General features: G+C 41.6%; 1 protein-coding gene across 1 annotated transcript in view; it reads right to left on the bottom strand.

Moving 5' to 3' along the window:
• LOC126176073 (uncharacterized) overlaps window positions 1-13,124 on the bottom strand; it is a 67,978-nt gene extending 54,854 nt beyond the window's left edge. The window contains exons 1-2 of the mRNA XM_049923208.1: window positions 12,986-13,124; window positions 12,753-12,912 (exon numbers count right to left, since the gene is read on the bottom strand). Of these exons, the coding sequence (XP_049779165.1) occupies window positions 12,753-12,853 (101 nt within the window). The 5' untranslated portion in view covers window positions 12,854-12,912; window positions 12,986-13,124. The remainder of the gene's footprint in view (window positions 1-12,752; window positions 12,913-12,985) is intronic.
• Window positions 13,125-24,426: the final 11,302 nt, after the last annotated feature.

Raw genomic sequence — 24,426 nt, 5'->3', positions numbered from 1 at the left:
AAACATTATCAATAATCATTGCAGGCCATAATAAGTAAACAAATATATAAAAACACTAGCTGTTCCCCACAGCTGCACTTGCATATCAGTAATTTTGGTATGATGAATTATAGCATGTAAGTAAGCTATTGCATGCGCAATAATATCAGCTACCTTCACAGGTCTGCCTGTTCAAGTAAGCATAGCTTATAATGTGTGACCCCTCCCTCAACTCATGACAAAGTGACACGCACGGTGTCATTGCCGAGCACTGCATGTGAAGGGGCATGGGCAAAAGCACACATCTATGCATCATACAACATGTTCATTATGCAACATATTTAATAATTGTTTTAACATAGTTTACGTTCACTGAGGCAAAAAAAGTGTTACAGTCTCTACTCCATCCTCTTAGGGGTTGACTTTCTTTTTTAACTTTCTGAAGTAGCCTATGTTCTTCCTCAGGGTTCAAGGTACATCCATAGCAAATTTCATCTAGATTTGATTTTGGTCAGCAGTTTAGTTGTGGAAATGTAACAGAGAGAGTTACTTTTGTATTTATAATATTAGCTTGGATAGTACTGGAAAGTTCTATATGGGACACAAATAACTGAAGGCACTCCCCATGTAGCTGAACCACTGGACAGTGGCAAGAACATAAACAAGACAGAAAACATTGATGAGCTGCCAGATAATGTCCTCCTTCAGAGATAACTGAATACCAAAATCACATGCATAAACACATACATGCATTGCTACAGTATACTACTTCTGTAACCGAAATGAATTGATGGGTTGTATTTAGGTGGAGTGGGTGAGAGGAGCAAGGTGGTAGGGAGTGGAGGGAAGGTCAACAGCTAGGAAGGAGAGAAAGCAAGGGAATGGTATAAAGTTTTCTGACACTGGGGGAGGAAAAACAGCATTGGCAAGGAAATTGTGAAAGGACGGAGTGAGCTGGAGTGGTGGAGAATGAGGTATACAACAGTTGGAGAGGCAGACTGCAATGCAAAAAGTTGAGTTTCGATTGGCAGAGTGAGGAAAGAATCGGGAAGAAACAAGTGGAGGAGGACGTGAGAAATGACTTTCAAAACAGATGTCTGAATGTTTCTTGAGCACTGTTCATCAGCGTGAATCTTAACCAGATAGGACTGATACAGAAGATCAAAGGAAGGACACCACATTCAGTGAGCAGTTTGTTTCCTAACCAGCAGAGCATTAGGAAGACACACATCAAACGGCCAGTGGCAGATCCTACAAGAGAGGTGCTGTAAATCATGGGAAATTTCACTGTTAACATTCCTAGCTCATATGGAGGTTCACAGATTACCTGTATTTTTGCACATCATTTGCAAATGGAGCAGGAAAGGTTGGTTGGTTGGTTTAAAGGCAGGAGAAGGGACAAAACTATGAGGTCATCGGTTCCTTGTTCCTAATAAAGCAATGCCGCAAAGGTGAGAATAAAACAGATGAAACATAACACAAAATGGAAAGAAAGGAAAAGCCACAAGAACGAAGGGAAAGCAATGAACACAAAAAGTAACAAAGAGGACCCGAAAACAACAGAGGCGCTAGAAACAGAAGAGAGTAAAACATGAAAGCAGATTACAGTGGCTGTCCAACCATTAGAATAAGAAGGGAAAGCCAGCCACTCTGCAACACATTAAAACCTCCACCCTAAAAGCACTAGGGTGGAGGACACAGAGACACAAAGGACACGTGCTAAAACTTACATAGAAGTATAAAACCCACTCTCACGGATAAAATGTAAAACTAAAGCTGCTGTGAAGGCACTGCCAGCCAACACCGAAGGCAGGGTGCTGGGAAAGTTAAAAGTCTGCCGCAGAGCGGCTAAAAGTTGGCAGTCCAGCAAGAGGTGGACGACTGTCATTTGGGAGCCACAGCGACACTGAGGCGGGTTCTCGCGACGAAGTAGGTAACCATGCGTTAGCCACGTATAGTAAATGAGTAGCCGGCAGAGAACAACTGAGTCCCTACGAGAGGCCTGCATGGAAGGCTTCCACACACTCATAGCCTCCTTAACGACACACAGTTTGTTGTGCATGTTGTTATCTCATTCTGTCTCCCAAAGCCAGAAAACCCTGTGGTTTAAGACAGAATGTAGGTCAGCTTCGGAGATGCTTATCTCCAGAAGCGGTTTCTGCGTCTCCTGTTTAGCCAGCCTGTCGGCAAGTTCGTAGCCGGGGATTCGAACTTGTCCTGGAGTCCGCACAAACACCACAGAATGGTGGGACTGTTCCACGGCATAGGTGGACTCCTGAATGGATGCTACCAGAGGGTGGCGAGGGTAGCACTGGTCGATAGCTTGTAGGCTGTTCAATGAGTCAGTACACAGGAGAAATGACTCGCCAGGGCATGAGCAGATGTACTCAAGAGCACGAGATATGTCCACCAGCTCTGCAGTGAAAACACTGCAGCAGACTGGCAAGGAGTGCTGCTCAATATGTCCTCCATGAACATATGGGAATCCTACGTGACCATCAGCCATTGAGCCATCAGTGTAAACCACTTCAGAGCCCCGGAACACGTCAAGAATCGAGAGGAAGTCACAGAGGAGAGCGGCGGGGTTAACAGAGTCCTTAGGGCCAGGCAAAATGTCCAGACAAAGCTGCGGCCGAGGCATACACCATGGAGGTGTATGTGAAAGGACCGCAAGTGGAGGTGGTAAACGGAAGGACTCCAGTTCGGAGAGAAGGGACCGCACCTGAACTGCAATCGTTAGCCCCGATCTGGGTTGCCGATAGGGGTGAGGTAATTCGGATGCTCAGGGGAAATATGAATGTGTGCTGTGTAACTGGTGAGGAGTTGCACACGTCTGATCTGCAGTGGAGAGACACTAGCCTCCACCAGGACGCTGGTCACCAGACTCGTCCTAAAAGCTCCTGTCACTAATCGAACCCCACAGTGGTGCACAGTGCCAAGTAAACACAATGCTGAAGGTGCTGCCAAACCATAAACCACACTCCCATAGTCAATTCGGGATTGGACAAGGGCTCTGTAGAGCTGCAGCAGCGTAGAGTGATCTGCACCCCAATTGGTGTTGCTCAGGCAACGGAAGGCATTGAGGTGCTGCCAGCACTTCTGCTTCAGCTGACGAAGATGAGGGAGCCAAGTCAATCGAGTGTCAAAAACAAGACCTAGGAATTGATATGTCTCCACTACAGTGAGTGGATAATCATTAAGGTAAAGTGCGGGTTCCGGATGAATGGTACAAAGCCGACAGAAGTTTATGACACACGACTTTGCAGCTGCAAACTGGAAGCTGTGGGATAAAGCCCATGACTGCGCATTGTGGACGGCTCCCTGGAGGCACCACTCAGCAACAACAGTACTGGAGAAGCAGTATGAAATGCAGAAGTCGTCTAAATTCAGAGAAGGTAAGACAGAGGGCCCTATAGCTGCTGCTAGACCGTTAATGGCCACTAAAAAAAAACACACACTCAATACAGAGCCCTGCAGGACTCCATTCCCCTGGATATGGATAGAACTATGGGTGTCAACAACTTGGACACGGAAAGTACGGAGTGATAGGAAGTTTTGGATAAAAATCAGGAGCAGTCACCCGAGACCCCATTCGTACAATGTGGCAAGGATATGATGACTCCAAGTCGTATCGTCTGCTGTACGTAAGTCAAAAAAGACAACAATCAGGTGTTGCAGTCTGGAAATAGCTGTTCGGATGACAGACTCGATGGACAATATTATCAGTGTTAGAGCGACCCTGGTGGAAGGTGTCCTGACATGGAGCCAGTAGGCCACGTGACAGCAGGACTCAACCCAACCGCCAACACACCATATGTTCCAGCAGTTTACAAAGAACGTTGGTGAGGCTGATAGCCCGATAGCTATCCACATGAAGCTGGTTTTTACCGGGTTTAAGCACTGGAATGATGGTGCTCTCCTGAGATTGTGATGGAAAGACGCCATCGCACTGGACCTGGTTGAAGATGACGAGGATATGTCGCTTGTAGTCAGACGAGAGATGTTTAATCATCGGGCTGTGGATCCGATCAGACCCAGGAGCTGTGTCGGGGCAATGTGCAAGGGCACTGAGGTGTTTCCACTCTGTAAATGGGGCGTTATAGGATTCACTGTGGCATGTAGTGAATGAGAGGACTTAACTTTCAGCCGTCATTTGACAGTGTGAAAGGATGGGGATAATTCTTTGATGCAGAGGATCAAGCCAAGTGCTTGGCAATCGTGTTTGCATTGGTAGATAACATGCCATTTATGGTAACACCTATTGTGGTCTGGTACGCGGAAAGATGTTTGATCTTTGCCCAGACTTAGGAAGGTGAGGTATGGCACCCAATGATCGAGACATATCTCTCCCAACACTCCTGCTTTTGTCATTTGATAAGTTGGGGAACGTGGGCACAGAGCCGTTTAATGGCTATGAGGTGCTCCAGGGAAGTGTGCTGATTATGCCGCTGTACAGCTCACCAACGCTCCTTTATTGCTTCAGAAACTTCTGGTGACCACCAAGGGGACTGCCTTACATGACAGGAGCACCCTAAAGAGTGAGGAATCACGTTTTCTGTTGCAGAAACAGTTGTCACCTGCTCAACCACCACATCAATGTTACTGTGTGGGGGAAATTCAACGGTGACAGCAGAGATGCAGGCTTCCCAGTCAGCCATATGGGCAGGCATCTGTGGGCCTGATGTCGGGGCAGTGACAGGAAGATGGGGAAGTGGTCACTACCACACAGGTCATCATGTGCTCTCCAGTGGATAGATGGGAGAAGTCCTGAGCTGCAAATTGATAAATCAATGGCCGAGTAACTACCATGAGACACACTGAAATGTGTGGCGGCCCCAGTATTGAAGAGGCAGAGGTCGAACTGAGACAGTCAAGTTTCAACATCTTTGCGTCGGCCAATAAGCACAGTGCCACCCCACAAGGGGTTATGTGCATTAAAATCTCCCAGAAGTAAGAAAGGTTTATGGAGTTGATCAATGAGTGCAATACATTCAGGGATACTGCACCATCTGGAGTAAGATATACATTGCAGACAGTTATTTCCTGCATGTCCTTATTCTGACAGCCACAGTTTCAAATTGGTTTGAAGGGCCACAGTGTCACTACAGGCAGTTTAGGACAGAAACGCAAACTACACTTGACACTCTACTATAGCCACTACAGTTCCTGTAATACCCCTTATAGCTGCAGAGGGCAGGGGTGCGCATTGCCGGGAACCAGGTTTCCTGGAGGGCATTGCAGGTAGCAGGTGTAAAGCTTCACAGTTACCGTAGCTCAGCCCGGACCCGCAGGGAGAGCAAGGTTTTTGATGTCTGACCTGACCTCATGAGCATTTTTGGTCCTGGAGAACCTTTCCCAAACCACTGTGAAGATTGAATCTTGGTCTGAATATCATTACTGTAGACCCACATCTCGTCACCAGTTATGATTCTCGTAAGGAACATCTTGTTCGCATTTGCCCAATCCCAAAACTCATCACAGATTGCAAAGGTGAAGGTCTTTCTAGTCTTCCCTCATGAGCCGTGGGACGAATTTGGCAGCAACACAATGCATTCCAAGATGCTGTGTTAGGATTTCACGACATGATCCAACTGAAATACTACATTATTCTGCAATCTCTCGGGCAGTCAGTCTTTGATTGGCATGCACAATTTCATTGACATTCCTGACACGAGTGTCATGTGTAGACTTCGAAGCGCACCCTAAACGATTGTGATCTTTAAATTCCATCAGTCCATTTTTATACCGTGTGAACCATTCAAACCAATGATTAAATCTTAATCGCCCATCACTAAGATTTCTGCATCATTTGGTGTCTCTGTAAAGATTTTCTTGAGTTTCACGTAATATGTAACATAGATGCATTGCTCCTCTAACTCTGGCATCTCGAAAATCACAAACTGTGCCACACAGCACTGAATAACAATTAACAGGCGTACAACGAACTTCCAACACTTACACATTAAACACGGGCGTGTGAATTGATGCCAACCGGATTTTGCTCCAACATGCCATTGGTGCAAAATTGTGTTCCAAACTTTTTTGAACAGACCTCGTATGTGTGACAAATTATACATTTTGGCAATAATTCCAAGGATCTGGAGAATTAGGAAAACCAAGAAATAATTTTCCATTCTGGATTATATGATGATGTGGTCTTCAGTCTAAAGATTGGTTTGATGCAGCTCTCCATGCTACTCGGTCCTGTGCAGTCCTCTTCATCTCCGAGTAACTGCTGCAACCTACGGCCTTCTGAATCTACTTACTGTACTTACCTATTGGTCTCCCACTATGTTTTTCACCCTCCACATATCCCTCCAAAATTAAACTGGTGATCCCTTGATGCCTCAGAATGTGTCCCACCGATCGAACCCTTCTTTTAGTCAGGTTGTACCACAAATTTCTCTTCTCCCCAATTCTATTCAGTACCTCCTTACTAGCTATGTGATCTACCCATCTAATCTTCAGCACTCTTCCGTAGCACCATATTTTGAAAGCTTCTATTCTATTTTTATCCAAACTATTTACTGTCCATGTTTCATTTCTGTAGATGGCTACACTCCATACAAATACTTTCTGAGAAGACTTCATGACACTTAAAACTATACTCAATGTTAACAAATTTCTCGTCTTCAGAAATTGCACTTCTTGCCATTTCCAGTCAACATTTTGTATTCTCCCTACTTCGACCATCATCAGTTATTTTGCTTCCCAAATAACAAAACACATCTATTACTTTAAACGTCTCATTTGCTAATATGATTCCCTCAGGATCATCTGATTTAATTTGACTACAATGCATTAGCAAATTTTCAAGACATAGTCCATTCCATTCAACTGCTGTCCCAAGTCCTTTGCAGTGTGACAGAATTAGTGTCATTGGCAAATATCAAGGTTTTTATTTCTTATCCCTGAACTTTAATGCCTACTCCAAATTTTTATTTTGTTTCCTTTACTGTTTGCTCAATATAGAGGTTGAATGACATTAGGGATAGGCTATAACCCTGTCTCACGCCTTTCTCAACCACTGCTTCCCTTTCATGCCCCTCAACTCTTATAACTGCCATATGGCTTCTGTACAAATTGCAAATAGCCTTTCACTTTCTGTATTTTACCCCTGCCATCTTTGGAAATTTGAAAGAGAATTCCAGTCAACATTATCAAAAGCTTTCTACAAATGCCATAAACTTAAGTTTGCCTTTCCTTAACCTAGCTTCTACGAGAAGTCAGGGTATCAGTACTGCCTCGCTGTGTTCCTACATTTCTCCGGAATCCAAACTGATCGTCCCTGAGGTTGGCTTCTACCAGTTTTTCGATTCTTCTGCAAAGGATTCATATTAGTATCTTGTAACTGCGACTCATTAAACTAATAGTTTGATACTTTTCATATCTGTAAGCATCTGCTTTCTTTGGAATTCGAATTATTATATTCTTCTTGAAGTACAAGGATATTTCGCAATCTCATACATCTTGCTTACCAGATAGAAGAGTTTTGTCATGGCTGGCTCTCCCAAGGCTATCAGCAGCTCTAATGGAATGCTGTCTATCCCAGGGCCTTGTTTCAATGTATGCCTTTCAGTGCTTTGTCAAATTCTTCGTGCAGTATCATATCTCCCTTCTCATCTTCACCCAAGTCTTCCACTTCCATAATATTGCCCTCAATTTAATCCCCCTTGTATAGACACTCTATATACTCTTCCACCTTTCTGCTTTTCCTTCTTTGCTTAGAAATGGTTTTCCATCTGAGCACTTATTCATACAGCTGCTTCTCTTTTCTCGCAAGGTCTCTAATTTTCACGTGGGCAGCACCTATCTTATATCATCTTAAGCATATATTGCTAGTGTGATATATGCTCCCACATCCTAACATTTGTCCTCTAGCCTTTCCTGCTTAGCAATTTTGCACTTCCTCTCAATCTCATTTTAGACACTTTTATTCCCTTTTACCTGCTTCATTTATTACATTGTTATGTTTCTCCCTTTCCTCAATAAAATTCAATATCTCGTGTTATCAAAGAATTTCTACTAACCCTCAACTGTTTACCTACTTCAGCCTCTGCTGTCTTCACTATTTCATCTCTCAAAGCTATCCATTCTTCATCTAATTTATCCCTTTCTTCTCTCCTTGTCAATAGTTCCCTAATGCTCCCTCTGAAACATAAATATATGATACGAAATGCAAAACAGTAACAGAACCAAAGCCAGGTAAGACATGTTGTGAGAAAACCATTCAACATGTACATGACATTTACTGTGAACAATCCCAATAAGCAGAAGCAGCTAAGGGTGCAAAGTTTTAGCTGTTTGTCTGGAGAACCCTCAGGGCACAAAGCACAGAAAGAGGTGCCCTCTCCACATTCATTTGACAGAGTGTAAGTCATAAATCAATATTTTGAAATGTTTACATGTTTATCACTGCTTGGTTCTCATCTTTGGGATAAGTTCTTTAATAGGAAATGGGCTGACAGCCAAAAACCTACATCACACAGTAACAATAAAGTTTGTGAAACAAGGCTAAAAAACTATTTCAATTAGTTAATGCAATTGCTGTATTAGACTGATGTATAGAGTCACTGCATTAACTGGCTGTAAGACTTATTTCAGATTTTGCCCAAAATTTCAATGACATGGTTAAATTCTAATCTAATGGGACAAAATACCAGCTAACTTTATTCATAAAGCCATACAAAATTACAAACGAGACTAATTGGCTAGCTATGCCTGAATCACGATTTGTCCTGTCTACTTCCTATGACTCATTGTGCAAATGAAATTGTAAGTGCACTTTTATCAGTTTCGCTATGGTACATCTATCTGTATCATTTAGTTAACAAGTCACCATGCCATGGTCCATGCTAGGTGGGATTCACAGTACGCACAATTATTAGGAAGCAGTCTGCCCCCAGTAGCTGAATGGTCAGCGTGACAGACTGTCAATCCTAAGGGCCCGGGTTCGATTCCCGGCTGGGTCGGAGATTTTCTCCGCTCAGGGACTGGGTGTTGTGTTGTCCTAATCATCATCATCATTTCATCCCCATTGACACGCAGGTCGCCGAAGTGGCGTCAAATCGAAAGACCTGCACCAGGCAAACGGTCTACCTGACGGGAGGCCCTAGCCACACGACATTTCCATTTCCATTTGGAAGCAACTGAACTGTGGACTGCTTCAGATCCCATTCTACTGCTAAGGATTTAGGCCACACTTTTCTCTGGAGAGGGGGGAAGAGTTAGTTTAAACATAACAGCATTACAAAGCATTATCTTCTGAGCTTGACTCACCTAGCCAGTTACAAGGGGACCTACTGTTTAACATGAACTCTAAGCCACATTGTAACTCGTAATTTTTCATATTGACAAACCCTTGCTATATGTCAAGGAAGTGGTAAGTAACAATAGTCTTAGGAGCAACCAGGGACTGAACTGAAAACCTCTGGATCTACACTATGATTCTTGACCACAGAGCCACACTGTGTCACTGACATTGGTAGTCATCTTTCTTTCATTTCATATGGACAAAATTTGAAGGATGAGGAACCAGGCCCAAGTCTACAACAAATTTAGTAGATTCCTTACAATGGCACTCTGAACACACTGACTCACACCTACTACTACTACTGAGAAAGCTGTGGTGTAACTACTAAGTCAAATGGAAGATATCGAGCTTCCTCTTTTTGCAATTAATAGTCTACATATACGAAAGCACTGCATACCAGAACAATCCTCAAAAGGAACCTTTTTTATGTCCATTATCATACAATAATTTAATGGACATTTCTCATTTCAAGTCCATCATCATAGAATAATCTCAATTACACTTTGCTGTAAGTGCTCCCAGTAATATGGCGTAGCTACATAAGAATTTATTATCCCTTCCTCTTCCACAACACTGATTTTCCAAAAATTGGTCAGTAATCTTGCCATTTTACATGGTGAAATCACACTAGAACAAACTATTTACCCAATACGCAGGGTAGGATGTGGATGGACAAGACAATGGTTTTAGCTTTAAATATGCAAAGAATATTCACAACATGAGGTGCCACTGTTTTACATCATCAGCATTTTGCTATATTAGCAGGTCCTTCACATCTACATCACATGTGATACGTAGCTTCCTTCTTAATGCCGATGTACGGGCTGCTGTCCATCACATCTTCCAGGATCCTCCATCACCCCCTATTTCCTTCCACATACCCCCATAAGACTGTTTTCACAAGCCTCTCCATTCTTAACCCTCAAGCAGGTGTGTAGAGGGAATAGAGTACCCCATGTTTAGTCTTTTGCTAGTGGCAGAGTTAACTGGTTAACTAGCTATTCCTCTATTGTTTTCTCAGCTACCAAATGTTGTTCATTTACCTCTGTTGCTTTTTGTGTGCCTGCTGTTATATAAATCTGTTGGCAGAGCACTACTGGCGTACAAAGTACCCAGCGTCCCTGGTCCTGTAAGTAAATATAGGTTTGGTATGTGCATTCAAAAGTGCATTTATACCAGATCAGCAGTTTGAAAGAACTGATTAGTTTGTTACTTATTCAGGGAAATTACCCCAGAATAAATAGCCAAAATTCTGCAGGAGTAGTAGGATATGTCTGATAGGACAAAACATGAACTGTGCAACACTGGCAATGGGATGTCTGATGAGGAGATGGAAGTAATTCAAGAAAGTAAGCATGACAGTGATACTGTCTGTTACTGAAGGTGAATATATGGAATGTGTTTTTCTTATTGGCAGAGATAACATTACAAAGTGGAGGAAAAGTGATTACTTCAACCAGAGTAAAGTTAGAAATGAGAAAATAGTGAAAGTGTTTTCTGATCCTAGAGGCAGTGCAGATGACCTTAAAAATGAAATTTCTGCTTTTCATAAAACAATAGACAATGATATGATAGGCAATACTGTCATTCCTACATATGTATATATGCAGAAGAAAAGTGGATCATCGAAGTACTATCATGATAGAGACGCAAAGGAGAAATCACAAATTATGCAATCAAGCTATGAAACTCAGACGGAACAGGAATGAAATTCAAAGAGCTTGTATAAGTTACAAGAGATTTCTGTTCTTACTCCAATAAGTGTGATTTGATGACAAGGAAACACAAGCTAAAAGAAGGCAAACAGACAAATTAACTGTCATTTGTCCTTTCTTGCAGCCGTTTGTTCTCAACTGCAGAAAAATCATAAAATCTTGAGCCCAATGTGACTACTGATATTAAATTGGAGGCTTTCTGTGGGCACTGCAGTTGAAATCAAGATCTTCGCGATATAAAACTCAAAAACATTTTTTACAGGTAACTTGGAAGTATACTGAGAAAAACAAGAGGATGGCCCATATCACACCCCAAACAAGCCAAGCGACAGTGATGCGCCTGATTCCTGACATCTGAGGTAGCAACAGAATGTCTTTTTTGATAACTGGCACATCAGTTACCCTTTGGCGACAGCTCTCCTAAAGAAGCAGCTCACTTGTATTGTTGAATTTCAGGCAAGCAAAAATCGAAAATTTGGGTCTTCAATTTTCGGATTCAATCTGCTAAGCACAAGGCATTTATATATTTTATTTTAGGTCATCCATTTGTACCTCTCATTGCTATACAACCAAACTATACCAGACAGCATAGTGATAAAAAGTAATAGAAGCATGCCTTTAATTACCTAACTCTGCTTTCAAAGTTTGAGATAATTTACTTTCTTATGTTATCTATTCAGACAGTTTGGTGCCTTTCATCAACAAGATAAACTGAGTTGTTTAAAAGTACAATGCATACTCTTCTTGGATTCAACAGAGAAACAGGGTGGGGGTAGGAACTGATGTCTTTATGTAAAATCTAGTTTCTCCTTCCTTGTCTAAGCACCTCAGATGTATTACAAGGCAGTTCACTTAGTTTGGGAATGCAAACTTTGGACAGCAGCTCCAATTTACTGAATCCATGATCTCTTCGGGACGAGGCTGCACTAACCAATACACAACATGTTCACTATTATCTCAAATAGCTATCACACCGTACTAATATAAGAAGCCCTTGATACAAAGTGTTGAGACAAGACCCAAAAACTAAGGTTCTGCCACCCTCTAATTCTGTCGCTTCCAACTACCATTTTCCCCCCTCAAAATACCATCAAGAACTTTACAAAACCATTAGAAACAAAAGATTCTGACGTTCAAACTCTAGCTAGTGAATCAGTAACTCTTAAGTGTTGTTAGAAGATTGTAACTACATGGAGAATGCTGTGCAGGCTATTTGGCATATTAATCTTACATCAAGTTTTCTTGGCAACTTAAAATTTCTGCGTGTTTTAACCTCCGCAAGTAACGATACACATACATCTAAGTTTAAAAACAAAGTTTTTTTTTCCCTTTCATGTAACCACGTAACTCCTGAAGCGTCAAGTCATTGCGCTGAAAGTGTAAGAGGGTGACAATTACTTTCGGATCACAACTGGTGATATTTCATATAGCACATTCATAACGAAAACAAAGTTCTAAAACAATTACATTTTTTTTAGTTTTATTTTTCGTACAGAGCAACGGAATTTCTGCAAGAGTGCACACAAACGGAAAGCAGCACGGGCGGTAATTTCAACAAAATTTACTGTAAAGCAATATTTCAACGTATACCGGACTGCTGAGTAGAAAACCCCTAGAGTCACCCAATCTAGTACTTTATCTAACAGTAATTCACTAAAAATTGATGTAAAGGTAAAATAAGAGAAAATGCGTAGGATGCATTCAAATATAACAAAACATCTTGCACTGTCGACTACAAAGTATACCTGCATATCTCTTTAACAGCTTCCACCTTGCTGGATACTGCTGCGTGATCATTCTCCAGCACCAAGAGGTTTCTTTCGTGATTTTCAGTTCCGTCAACCATTTCGTCGTGTCGGAACTTTACTGTTCACACATGTGATTTGCAAACATTCGAAGGCACATCTAAAACAATACAGAATGTGATCAGACGAAATACTAAATATTTTTATTTTGTTTCACTTAATTTTATATTTACATCTGTGAGCGAGAAATGTCACCAAATTCTTCTCCGCAAATGATTTTCTGACAAACTTTATTTCTGTCTTCAACATGTATAAGTATCACGCACGCAATACCGCCATTTCGTTATCATGTCACAACACATACACCTTAACACAACACAAACTCCATCCACAATAAACGCGGGAACAGTGATGATACTTAGCATTATCACTACGGCAGAGGTTTATGAAAAATAACAAAGCAGAGATATTTAGTGAACCACAGAGGTTTACTGTATGTTAAATTTGTACTTAAAATTTCGAAAGTAAATATATACAATTTTATAAACGAAGCTACAAAACATTCATTTCATTGAACGTTAATTATATTTGCATTCACACGGCATCTTGTTCCCACATTTACTAAATATACGTGTTAAGAAATTTGTAACATCTTCCGAATTCAAGCGATTGTCAGATCAATATTAAAATTGTAGCTGACGCAAATAAACCCGTTGACTTTCAACGAAGCACCATTGTTTGAAGATAAAATTAAAAGATGGGAAACAACAGCTCTGAGAATATACTACACCTAAGACATGCAAGGTAACAGCGATATGACGAAATAAGATGCAACATTGCTGCTAAAGGAATGCAGACCTACAGAAAACAAACAGACTGTCGACGTTTATAATGAGTTCAAACAACCAAAGAAACAAGAGAGGACCGTAACAAAACTATTTATTTGCTGTTCTGTAAAATATTGCACCAGGCATAATGCAGCCCCGCTGTGTTTGCTGTTCTTACGCAGGGGATGAGTTGATCGCTATTCGTAAGCAGCTGGAAATTACTCTGACTAATGTCAATGCTGCTGCGAATGCGTTTGTTGGGAGGGCTACCAAGAGCTGTGTACCAGAGGTAGAAAATGTACCTCAAGTACTATCTTCTCTGTGAATACTCTCTTTCCTGCGGGAAATACGAGCGCCATCGTTACTAGGAACCGATGACCCTGTGGTTTGGTTCCTTTGCACCCCAAACCAAATAGTCACCATTACTCGTCCACTTGACAGCTCGCGTTCCATATGTGAGTGGAACGGGAAAAACCTACAGTGGGACGTTCCCTTCGTATTGCACTTCACAGTGATTTGCAGAGTAAGGGTGTAGATGTAGAAAACGACAGAGGGAGGACAGCAGTCAGAACAGGAATAGGTTTTGAAATTCGAAAAGACAGGGCACCGAGATGCAAAGGACCAAAGAGTGCCGAGACATATCTACAGTTACATCTACATATAACTTGGCAAACCACTGTGAAGTGCATGACAGCGTGTACATCCCATGCACATATTGAGTGTGTGGAGAATAATTATTTAAATGCCTCTGTGTGCGTTGCAATTAATCTAATCTGGGCCTAAAGACCCCAGTGTAACTGATAAGTAGTAGGTTGTAGTACATTCCAAGGATCGTCGTTTAATACTGGTTCTTGTCTGTATATGTTCAATATCCCCAATTAGTCCTGTTTTGTACCGAATCCCATACACTTGAGCAATTTTTCAGAATGGATCGCTTGAGCAATTTGTAAGCAATCACTTTTGTAGGCTGATTGCATTTCCCCAGTATTCTACCAATAAATCCAAGACTCACTACCATCTGCTTTACTTACGACTGAACCTGTGTGATAGTTCTATTTCATATTCTTACAAAGTGTTATACCCCGATATTTGTAAGAGTTGGCCAATTGCAACTGTGATTCATTGGTATTATTCTCATAGCATACTACTTTTTTTCGTTGTGAAAAGTGCACAGTTTTACATTTCTGACCATTTAAAGCAAGTTTTCAACATTTGCACCACTTTGAACTCTTATCAAGATCTGAGTAAATATTTAAGCAGCTTCTTTTAGACAGTACTTCGCTATAGATAACTATATCATCTGCAAGAAGTCTGAGGTTGCTATTAATATTGTCAGCAATGTCATTAATATACAACAAGAACAGCAAATGTCCCAACACGCTTCTCTGAGGCACACCCAAAGTTACTTCTCCACCAGACGATGACTCTTCATCCAAGATAGCATGCTGTGTCCTCCTTACCAAAAAATCCTCAATCCAGCCACAAATTTTGCTTGATATCACATATGATCGTACTTTTGACAATAAGTATGGATTTGATACTATCTCCAACACTTTTCGGAAGTCAAGAAACACTGCATTTTCCTGACTGACTTGATCCAAAGCTTTCAGTATGTCCTGAGAGAAAAGTGAGTTGGGTTCGCATTTCATCAGCGACTGCTCCCTGAAGGATAACAAACTACCCTTACTTGTTGGTTAGAAAGAAAATAACACCTAACATCGGCGTTCCAAGAGTAGAGATGAATGACTATCCCTGCTTAACAATGCAACCACCTCTACTGACTGTCACGGTAAGCGATCGTTATACCTGGGTGAATGACGGGTCCTGTTTATACTTTACCTACACATTAGCTGTATAGTCAGTCCCAGAATGTTCGCGACCTGTAATCTACATGCCTTTACCACAGTGCAGCCACTCTAGAGTTGTTTGCCACCTTATGAACTCCTCTACAAAAACAGAAGGCTAATGTGTGGAAGTGAAGGTTAGCGACTACTATAGAATATAACTAAGTTCTGCTAAAAATGAAGTATATTCTTGAGGCGCATTGGCCTCTATAAAACCTTCTTACAGGTTTAAGATACAACACAACTTTCGTATTGCACGACTCAGAATCCCCTATGGTTTCGGCCGTGCAGTTATGCCCTTCTATGTGACGCTTACGTCACTGGTGCAACGTTCTATCCCATTCCAATTTGTCATGAATCTTGTCAAAATTAGGCTAATCCCAGTTACACTCTCAAGAGTATAATGCTTCCTTTGCCAAGTAGGCCTTCTCTGCTCAATGCCACGATTTTCTCCAAAAGCATGATAAGGAAATACAGGGTCCTACCCACTGGGAGCGCCAAAATTCAAACTAGTTGTGGTCGTATCCAGCAGGTTACAATCGACCTCTGTTTGACCATAAAAGAGAAAAATAGCAGTAGGAGAAAGTGCAGCAGCTGACTTACAATGTCCTAAGGCAGCCGTGTTGTTGTGCAGAAAAAGTTTTGCTTAGGGCCGGTTGCTCAGTCTCCTGTTAGCAGCCAGTAAAGGTCTATTCTTGGAATAGCATGAGAAACGCGTTGTACGAACCCAGAATAACTCCTCAGACTGCAGTCAGAGTGCCTCCGAGAACGGTAGTCAGAGGCCATCGCCAGAGGTCACACGATAACATCGGCCAAAAGCATTGTCACAGTGCGTCCGGTCACATTCGTCAGTTTTTGACGGTACCTAGGAGGTTCGATCTGATTAGGTTAGAATCTATGAGTATATTATGTATGAAGTAGGTTGTATTTTAACCTCCAAGGACGGGATCGATGCCACGACACCCCCGCGCTTGGATACGAGTACTGCAGTGCGGCTTTTGCTATTATAAGTTGCGTGGAAATGAGGTGTATCTGTCTCAAAACGAATGTGGTGAGTATTATTTGTCCTCAGTTATTGGAATCACCAAACACGTTTTACGAATATACGACATAAGGGGAAAAACACCTGCCACAAAAGATGAAAACGCTTTAACTTTGTGACGCCACTTTCCTACTCTCACAAGCGATTAGCGTCTGAAGGACTGCTTAGAAACTAAAAGGCCATAATTGACGTTTTTCATTTTAATAGCATTTGTAGACTTAGAGAAAGCTTTTGACAATGTGGACTGGAATACTCTCTTTCAAATTCTGAAGGTGGCAGGGGTAAAATACAGAGAGCGAAAGGCTATTTACAATTTGTACAGAAACCAGATGGCAGTTATAAGAGTCCAGGGACATGAAAGGGAAGCAGCGGTTGGGAAGGGAGTGAGACAGGGTTGTAGCCTCTCCCTGATGTTATTCAATCTGTATATTGAGCGAGCAGTGAAGGAAACAAAAGAAAAATTCGGAGTAGGAATTGAAATCCACGGAGAAGAAATAAAAACTTTGAGGTTCACCGATGACATTGTAATTCTGTCAGAGACAGCAAAGGACTTGGAAGAGCAGTTGAACGGAATGGACAGTGTCTTGAAAGGAGGGTATAAGATGAACATCAACAAAAGCAAAACGAGGATAATGGAATGTAGTCTAGTTAACTCGGGTGATGCTGAGGGAATTAGATTAGGAAATGAGACACTTAAAGTAGTAAAGGAGTTTTGCTATTTGGGGAGCAAAATACTGATGATGGTCGAAGTAGAGAGGATATAAAATGTCGACTGGCAATGGCAAGGAAAGCGTTTCGAAGAAGAGAAATTTGTTAACATCGAGTATAGATTTAAGTGTCAGGAAGTCGTTTCTGAAAGTATTTGTATGGAGTGTAGCCATGTATGGAAGTGAAACATGGACGATAAATAGTTTAGACAAGAAGAAAATAGAAGCTTTCGAAATGTGGTGCTACAGAAGAATGCTGAAGATTAGATGGGTAGATCACATAACTAATGAGGAGGTATTGAATAGGATTGGAGAGAAGAGAAATTTGTGGCACAACTTGACTAGAAGAAGGGATCGGTTGGTAGGACATGTTCTGAGGCATCAAGGGATCACAAATTTAGCATTGGAGGGCAGTGTGGAGGGTAAAAATCGTAGAGGGAGACCAAGAGATGAATACATTAAGCAGATTCAGAAGGATGTAGGTTGCAGTAAGTACTGGGAGATGAAGAAGCTTGTTCAGGATAGAGTAGCATGGAGAGCTGCATCTAACCAGTCTCAGGACTGAAGACCACAACAAAAACGTCATTACCAGAAAGTTTTATTCCACTCTGTTTTCTATTGGGAGTGACCCTTCTTGTAAGCACCACAGCAGTGTCAGAACAAATTTCCGCCTTTTTGTGAAAATATTAGGATCACAGGCCTATTAACGCTTCTGAACAACACCATTGTCTTCCACCTGTCGTTATTCGTTGAAGCCTGTGAACTATTTGTGCTTTCCAGGCTAAGTTTAAGACAGCAAAGTTAGCATTTTTTCTTTTCGTTTTTTAAAAGGGTGATGCTTTCTCTGCTATAGAACATAGCTGTTGTATTTCTCAAATATTAGTATTTTTCATATAAAACTACTCGTATTTATCATAAAATAATAGCTATATATGTATGTTACAAGAGCAGAATAGAAATATAGTTATTGTATATGAATAGTTGTAGCATGTAGAAGGAGGCCCAAAATACAAGATTTTTAAGTTTCCTTGAAAATAAGTTCTTTTCATTAATCTCCTTTATGTCAAATTTTAGCTAGTTGAAGGTAATTTAAATTGAAAAATCTTACATTGTGATTGGGTGTAGTACGCTTTTTCTCAAACAGATGGCTTATTATGATTGTTTACTGGAACAAAAAGACTGAAATTACGACAATACCCCAAGTTCACTCAGCTGATGTATAGCAGAAAATACTGTTCACTGTTATCTCCCACTGGAACAACAACTTTCCATCTTTTAGTGAATGCTTCAGAGCAACAAAATTGTCCACCACCTAGCATTATTTCCTTAAACATGTAAATTATTTGTGACTTACTCAAGCTAAGTTCAACACTGTAAAATTAACTAGATAATCAGTTTTTTTAGAAAGCTATAGGAGATAGCTGTTCTACTTCTCACTTATTAGTATTATCTGCATAACCACATCCATATTTATCATACAGTAATTGTTATCTTTGTGTTATAAGAACATAGATACCCCCTTGTCATTCACCTAACAGGAATCTTTAGTTATTGAATCTACGTAACCATAACAGTGTATCATGTCATTCCTTTCTTTCTTTCTTTCAGGAATGACTCTGTTCCACCAATGATCCAGCTACTATGGACACTCAAATATTTTGCCTCTGGTTATAGTGTTAGGCATATAAGTACCCCACCAATTTAGTAAAGGATTTGCCCTAATATTTTCATTGAATGAGACTGCAGCAATTTTTAGTGTTTTCTTCTACACTCTTGAACTCATTTGCATTATCTTCTAGCCTCCGAGTATACTCAAGCGAATAGTTTTGCGATCTGCAACACTTATAACTCGTTCGAGACGCTATTTCTGAAGACGATGACCATGTAAATATGAAATGACATACGCGAAAATACCTAGAGTGCTCTTTAGTTGTTGCAAACTTAAGTGGACATGAATGCTATTCCATGAATATTCCTGGGACTAAAAAGGCGCTTACAACGAGCATTCCAAGTTAACCTGTGATTAGTTGATTCCCTAGTGAGCTAACCCTGGATACATCCCGAGATTGTACAACCGGCTCCAAGTAAATTACGTTCGCTAAGCCTCTATCATCGTCACAGTCCAAATAAAACTTTAATTCACCGTTCTAAAATTGCACAACCTGCATGCAAGTTACATCACACACTCTGGCTCTGTTGGAGCAAAGTGCAAAACTCATTTATGAGATTAGGGGCTAGTTGTTCAACCTCTGGTCAGCAGTTATTTAAGCTCTGTTCTCGCAATAGCGTGAGAAATGCATTGAACGAACCCAGAATAACCCTAACAAGAGAATAAACCGGTGATAACTGAACTAGGGATTTCTGGCCAGTTAGTGAGCTTGAGAGGTGGCAGAAGCCCCCTCTCATATTTATATCTTACTCTGAGTAATTCGATTTTCCTCTCTAATTGCATGCGGTGAAACGTTGCTATTCCTTAACACACAGACTTCCCACGCAGCGCCTCTCGTCACCCAGGTGGTCCGGTGACAGGCGGGCTCTTCTGATCTTGAAATGGTAAAGCTGATGGGTGTGAGGAAGTCGAGTGAAAGCTTTCCAGACGCCGACATTGTTAGAATAACGGTGGAGACACGCCCGCAGGGGCCTGAAGGAGCAGCTGGGCTAGAGGTTCCGTTACTTTGCAGAAACTTAGCGAAAACACTTTCTGGCGGGCTACCAGTGAGGCGTGGGAATGACTTGTGTACCCAGGCAGTCTTGGCGGGCAAATTCCTGCGTTTTCTGCAAAATCGTAACTGTGATTGGCTTGCTCAGGGCATAGCTCCGTGACGTAGCAAAATCGGCGCAGAAATTGGCGCCAAGAATCTCCATCGGTGGAATGGTAGTGCTTCGGCAATAGAGTGGAATTTTCCGCCGGTTTTCGAGTTGCTGTTTGGAACGTAACCACGCCACTGTCGTGGGGGCGGGAATGTTCTGTATTCGGTTTGTACGGGTGCTCTTGTGGTAGTCGGCTCTCGCCTTTCGGTCGGGGTAGGTTACAAGACTGAGCTCTCACTCCTCTGGACAGCCTGCCTTCCGTTGGCTGTCTAATATACTCTTATTTAATTGTAACTGTTTGACGAAATAGCTGAAGTTTTGACTTCAACGTAACTTTCCGAGTACAGTTGGTAATTGAGCGTTCTGCGTACAAGCGGCCTATCTTGTCTGTCTTGAGCAGTTTTGGCTAAAGTTGACTGTATCGGAGTTACTGTGTGACTTCGCTTGTTAAAATCAATCACTGTACCGTCAGTGATTGTGTGGCGAGCCTTCTTCATCTCACTCAGAGGCGCATTTGTATTGCTAGGAAGTCTTTAGTCTGGAACAACCAGACCAGGACAATTTGTTTCGAGCTATATTCGCGACATTATCATCACCACAACGGGATGTCGAAGCAACCAGCCATCGCCTCCGGTACGCCAAATCGTGTCCTTGCAGTTAAGAAGACAGCTTGGTAATGTACGTCCGCAGCACCAGCAAAGCAGGCAATTTTGCTAGGTGATAATCAGAATTCAGCAGAGCGCGCCTGTTCGTCTTTTCTAACTTTGTTCTGTCTTGGGTGTTCATTGTCTGAGTTCTCACTACTGTAGCAGCAATTAATGTTGGGTTGGCTGTGTGTTTCTCTTAAGATTTGAGTCGCAAGGGATTGGCTCCACATACCACTTCGTCGCAAATGTCACAATCTAGTTTATGGACAACTTCACCTTCACAGCATTTATTTGAGTATCCTATTTGATCCAATTTGATGTATTGTAAATGTTTCATGTGTTTTGTTTATGATTTTGAGTTTAGTCATAATAAATCAAATTGTTATTTTTGACAGAACTTTCATTCTGTTAATCGGTAGAGCAACCCTTTCATTTCTCACTATGTTACTGAAACTTTCCTTTATTTAATTATTGTCTATCAAATTAAATTATTGCAGGTGCCAAACTATTTTCTACTCCACTTGCAGGGTCGATTACAGTCGGTTCGCGTTTCTTCTTATTTATCCATGTGCAACAGCAAAAGTAGGAGTTAGGAAAGATGCTTACATTTGTCAGCACTCGAAAGATGTCCGTCTATACACACTCAAGACAAAAGAGGAAGTTAAGACGACTAAACAATTAACAAAAGAGCGTATCTTGTCGTCTCTTTAGATCACTTTGTTATATTTCTTTGCATTGCATTTCTTTGCATTTCTCGACAGAGAAATTATTGTCTTATGACTACATAAAAAAAATATATTATTCAATTTATGAATCTCTTCTTTATAAATATTGTTTTAAGTCTTTTCGTAATATGGCACTGGGGACGCTATACGTGCACGATCTCAGGACCTTTTTCATCTTCCTATTATTGCTCAGTTCCCTGTGTGTTTACAAAGATGATGGTAGGAAAGAAGAATTGTATGCGAACGTTTTGGTTTGCTCTCTCTGGCGTTTGACTTGAGCAGATCTACTGAATATTGTTGGTCGTTCACAACGAAATGACACTTCCCCTTACCGATGTCAATTTGCGCTTGTTACCTTCTAAAGGTGTCCATGCCGATAAAGCAGTTTACTATTAGCCTTTCAACCACAATAAAAATGCATTGTAAAGAGCATCTATCAATTTGAATAGGAATCCATGCCTACAATTTTACGCCTTTACATTTACCTCCTACTGGTGTTTGGACTTTACAGGTTTGGACTGGAGGCGTCGGTATGTGTCCTCATTTTTGTAATTGATGAAACAGGCCCGATGAAATCATATTCGTGGTAGCTTCAGTGTCCAGTACGATGGGTACCCTTAAACCAAGTTTTTGTACATTGATTGCTGCTTGTGCGGTGTCTTCATATTCATCTACACAATTGTAATATCTTTCTGACAAAAGTCATCTTTCATATCATTACAGTTGTCGTAAATAAACAGCTTTTAACTTCTTCCACGCCCCCACCCTTGTTACTGGTCATCCAACGGGGGCTTATCGAGAACGATTCGAGTTTTCTGAATTATCTTGAGCACTGTCCTCGTTAGAAAGTGCACATTATGCATCTGGTTTCGCCAGTTAGTATCTTGTGTGCCGGCCGCGGTGGCCTAGCGGTTCTGGCACTGCAGTCCGGAACCGCGGGACTGCTAAGGTCGCAGGTTCGAATCCTGCCTCGGGCATGGGTGTGTGTGATGTCCTTAGGTTAGTTAGGTTTAAGTAGTTCTAAGTTCTAGGGGACTTATGACCTAATATGTTGAGTCCCATAGTGCTCAGAGCCATTTGAACCATTTTTGAGTTAGTATCTTGTGTGTCTCTCGATTCGAAATTTAGTTGTCCCTGGCGGCTATTCGAAACGCAATTTTGATCGTACTGATTATAGTCGGGTGGCTGCGGATTATTTTGTCGCCAGGTTGCGTTCTGCCATTGCCATTTGCTGTTCAGGTCATTTGCCCCCCGTCGGCGGCGTATTGTGCGCTTTGTGACTATAATCTCTCTGGCCATTAAATCCTGATCGATTGAAGTTTTGTCCTTGGTTATTTTTACGTCCTCGCGTGAATTTTTTGTCCCTTTCTGTTACCAAATTGGTTTCTGTTGGTATTGCTGCGAGGGGGATATGGCTGCCAACCGCGTTGGTTGTAGAGATGGGGGATCCGCTCTTGAACTAATGCATAGAGTTGAATCTTTCAAAGGAGTGAACAATCAGTGATTCAGAAAAAAAGAACGGTAGCTCCAAACGTTTCCCACGGCAGAGAGAGAGAGAGAGAGAGAGAGAGAGAGAGAGAGAGAGAGACGGAGCATATCAGCAGCGCCTCTGCTGGTCAGAGCACAGTGCACGCCACACAACACAGCCAGTGCCGGCCTCTGCCCTACTTCTACCTTGGCTGCCTGCATTGTGCAGTGCCCCATTGGATTTTGTGTTTCACATATGCCGTGCCGTCTCTGTGCGTCGTCTGCCGCCTGCAGTGTCTGGCGCAGCGTAACTTTGCATCGCACTCTGTCGGCGATCGTTTCAGTCGCACGTCCTGCCCTCTGGGCAGTTGATGCGAGCAACAGGACAGAGAGCCACCTAGCGGATAACATAGGAACTACTTGCAACAACCTGCTCGCAAGGGAACGGACGATTTGTCTCGGAGCAGGTGAGTTCACCGCTCCCCCCCACCCTCGGAACTCGCCCGCTCAACGCTCGCCCCACCGTCTCGACTCTAGCCAGAGCGTTGAGAAAAGCGACTCAGGTGTCACTCTGGTCTCTGCGGTCTCAGCTCACGCAGTAATACAGCTCGCGGCTCGACCTGCTCGACTCAGCGCCTCTGCATCGGAGTTCGTCTCTACTGGATATTGTTCTTCGTAGTAATACCGCTATGTATATTACATTATTATGTTATGTATACATCAATTGTTTTTATTTTATTTTTCTTTGTTTAAACTGATTAGATTAGGTTCCTGACGACTCCTCTTACTATAGGATTTTTATTATGGACACTCGAATTTACGCTTTAATTACGAGCGAACCGATAAACGTATCGCAAAATGTGATACACCAATATTTTCCTTGTTTTATTCTGCGTAAGGCTATATGCAGCACTTTCGTTTTACAGTCAAATTTATATATTTTTTTCTTATTCTGGTACGGATTTTGCGATTTTAGGCGTCTTCGGAAGGAAACGTTCACTTTAAAAATATATGGCTTGCGATGTATTTGTATGAGGTTAATGAAATTTTAATACACTATAGCCAAATATATTGTTAATGTAAATCTCAAGTTACAACATTTTCCGATCACCCAAAAAACCACGATAGTGCAAAATAAATCAATAATCAAAAAATTGTCATATCATGGAAATTTCAATAAACGATACAAAATTCTTACTCATTATCTGTGTTACTTCAAAATAGGATCAAATAAGATCAAAATACAGGTATAGTACTGGAATAAACCAAGTTTAAAGGGCAATGTGCCTTCCATTTATTTTCTATTGTAAATGAGTGGTGAGTCATGAAAAAGAGCTAATTCATTTCAGGGAGTGAACAGTTCTGATCCAATCTCTGAAAAGAACAGTTTTGCCCATCTCTAGTTGGTTGTTGCCATTTCTGCCGTGTTATTCAAGTGTTGTTTGCCTGCGCGCTGTCACTTTGTGGTTGCACAAGTCTTCGTAAATAAGATCAATTAAATCGAGTACTGAGGGGAAATTCGTTATATCGTGCGCAGGAGTGATGATTTATTTCTCACGTATGTTAGCCGGTATTCGGCGTTTCAAAATTTTTAGGAAATGTAT

The sequence above is a fragment of the Schistocerca cancellata genome, chromosome 3, assembly GCF_023864275.1.
Source record: "Schistocerca cancellata isolate TAMUIC-IGC-003103 chromosome 3, iqSchCanc2.1, whole genome shotgun sequence".
Taxonomy (NCBI): Eukaryota; Metazoa; Arthropoda; class Insecta; order Orthoptera; family Acrididae; genus Schistocerca; species Schistocerca cancellata.
The sequence above is the reverse complement of the archived record's forward strand: the minus strand, read 5'-3'. Positions and strand labels throughout refer to the sequence as shown.